General features: G+C 43.5%; 1 protein-coding gene across 1 annotated transcript; it reads right to left on the bottom strand.

Moving 5' to 3' along the window:
• Positions 1-205: 205 nt before the first annotated feature.
• On the bottom strand, positions 206-1,640 carry LOC101853061 (calcium/calmodulin-dependent protein kinase type 1-like). The gene is made up of 2 exons (XM_035973742.1): positions 1,062-1,640; positions 206-442 (listed from the first exon to the last, which is right to left on the bottom strand). The coding sequence occupies exons 1-2, from the start codon at positions 1,638-1,640 to the stop codon at positions 206-208; spliced, it is 816 nt and encodes a 271-aa protein (XP_035829635.1).
• Positions 1,641-2,763: the final 1,123 nt, after the last annotated feature.

The following is a 2,763-nucleotide window of genomic DNA, read 5'->3' as shown; positions in this document are numbered from 1 at the left end:
GAAAGAGAGAGAGAAGTGGAGAGAGAGAGAAAGATGGAGAGAAAGAGAGAGTGAAAGAGAGAGAGAAAGAGAGAGAGAAAGAGAAAGAAAGAACATCATACAAACAAACAAATACACACACAAAGACTTACTTGACTCACCAAACACCACTGTCCTGACACATCAAGAGGAATCCAAAAGCCGAGGGGTGGTCGTCGGGGCGGTCTTAGTGGCTGCTCATCAGTGAAGGTGCGCAGAGTGAGTTCCACACGCAGAACCTCAACAGATCGGCGGCGCTCCAGCGTTTGGTGGGGTTCTTACGCAGCAGCTGACGTAAGATCCTCCTGTAAGGCTCCTTAACGTCTTTGCACTGGTCTGAGAAGGCCAACAGGTCTTTGATGCCTACTGAGCGTTGCCTGTAGATCAGCATCCACATGGACACTCCCAGACTGTACATATCCAGCTGTGGAGGAGAAGAGAAGAACAGTACGGAGATTAGTTGAGCTTGATACAAATATATATCTATCTATCTATATGTGTGAAGGGGGAGAGAGAGACAGAGAGAGAGAGAGAGAGAGAGAGAGAGAGAGAGAGAGAGAGAGAGAGAGAAAGAGAGAGAGAGAGAGGTAGAGAGATATTCAAAAATAATTTCATATATTATTCTAATAGCCTTTATCTCATTTTAAACATGCATACATTTATATCAACACAAACACGTTTTAGATCAGTTTATGTATACATAATGATACACACATACTAATAGAAAGAGAGAGAAGTGTGGTGGTGAGTGAGAGAGAGAAAAATAAAGAGAGAGAGAGAGTGAGAGAGAGAAAGATAAAGAGAAAAAGAGATAGATAGATAGACATATAGATAGATAGATAGATAGATAGATAGATAGAGAGAGAGAGAGAGAGAGAGAGAGAGAGAGAGAGAGAGAGAGAGAAAGAGAGAGAGAATGAGAGAGAGAGAGAGAGAAAGAGAGAGAGAGAGCGAGAGTGAGAGAGAGAGAGAGAGAGAGAGAGAGAATCTAAAGGACAAGAAAACAAACCAAAAAGAGAGAAAAAAAAGGAACTCATTCTTACCTTGAAAGGACTCATAGGCCGCCTTTTCCTTGTCTCGGGTCCGCTATAGCCGGGTGTAGTCCTCCACTTCATCACCATCGCGGAGCTGTCGCTTGCCTGTCTTGCGATTCCAAAGTCTGCCAGAACAGCACGATCCTGGTCATCCAAGAGAATGTTTCGCGGCTTGACGTCTTGGTGGAAGATGTGGAGACCGTGGATGTACTGCAGAGCGCTGGCCACGTCGAGAATGTGTCGGAGGATCCGTGGTTCTTCCACAGGGTGGTCGGACGACATGATGTCGCGAAGTGTGCCGTTCTTGAAGTATGTCGACAACATGAAGCCTTGGTGATCATCCATAGCAAACGCTATCATCTTGAGGATGCGGGGGTGGCGCAAATCACGAAGGAAGCCGACTTCAGAGAGAAAGTCGCCTTTACACCCCTCCGTCTCAAAAGTTACGATTTTCACCGCTACTTTCAACGACGAGTTGTGTTTGGCCGAGGCCAGAACAACCTCTCCTACGGCGCCACTCCCTAAACAGGGGCCTCTCACAAGGTTGAAGGAGTTGAAAAAAGCGTCGTACTGTTCAACGGCATCCATGCTGGGTCGTGCAACTTCGGTAATAGACTCCAAAAGAAGGACCACAAAAGATGTATGAAACGATGATAATCTCCACAAACGATGCGTATCCTCGGAACGTCCAGAGAAAAGTGACCACTTGCTGACCAGCGTCCCTTATATACTCAGCCTGCTGGCTGGAAAGTGATTGAAGTTTTCTGTCCCTGATTAAGGAATTGTTGTAGTGTTTGGACACGTTCTTAGAGGACCCGGAGGTGAGAACCGGAGTCTTGGCCTGCCTTTGTTTATTGTTTTAAAAGATATATAGAAGCTGGTCTTTAAGCAAAGTAAATATTATTGGAGTTTGGTTACCACTCTTGAAGTTAACGAGTCTATTGTCCTATTGTCTGGTGACATCCAGTGAGCTCGTGCCATCTGGTGAAATGCACAGACAAGGGGAGCAAACTGCGTATGTTGTAAGCATGGCGGCTTGCATCAAAGACATGCCAACAGCTCAGCGTCTATTATGTACCGGGCTGGCTGGCCGGGAAGTGATTCAAGTTTTCAGTCTGTGGTTACGGCATTGTTGTACTGTTTTGATAATGTCTTAGAGGATCGGGAGGTGAGAACCGAGGTCTTGGCCTGCTTTTGTTAATTGTTTGTTTTTGTTTTTTGTTATTTTTTAGAGGCCCTTGATGCCTTCTGGTTCGAAAGGAATTTCTAAAAATATTTAAATATTGTGCCTTGTTTTGCTGGTGAATGAATGGCAATCAACAAGGTCTTTCAAATTTGCCAAAAATATTTCTGAAGTTAGTTTTTTTTGTGTAGCTGAAACATAAGATAGAGCAATTGTTTTTTTGTTGTTTTTTTTTTACTCTAAATTTACCAGTTTGAAAAGAAATGTTTGTTGCAATAACATACACATAAATAAAAAATTAGCTTTACTTGTCTGTTTCTTTTATACTAAATTATTTTTTTAAAGGAAAAAAATATGAAACCTGTCTTTATACTCTGGAAATATTGCTTGAGTTTGGATTTCATGCCTGACGTTATCCTATTGTCCTATTGTCTGGTGACTGCCAGTGAGCTCGTGCCATATGGGGAGAAGCTCAGACAAGGGGAGCAAACTGTGTATGAGGTAACCACGGCGGCTTGCATCAAAGAC

This window comes from Aplysia californica, unplaced genomic scaffold (assembly GCF_000002075.1).
Source record: "Aplysia californica isolate F4 #8 unplaced genomic scaffold, AplCal3.0 scaffold02307, whole genome shotgun sequence".
NCBI lineage: Eukaryota > Metazoa > Mollusca > Gastropoda > Aplysiida > Aplysiidae > Aplysia > Aplysia californica.
This window is presented reverse-complemented; position numbering and strand designations above follow the sequence as displayed.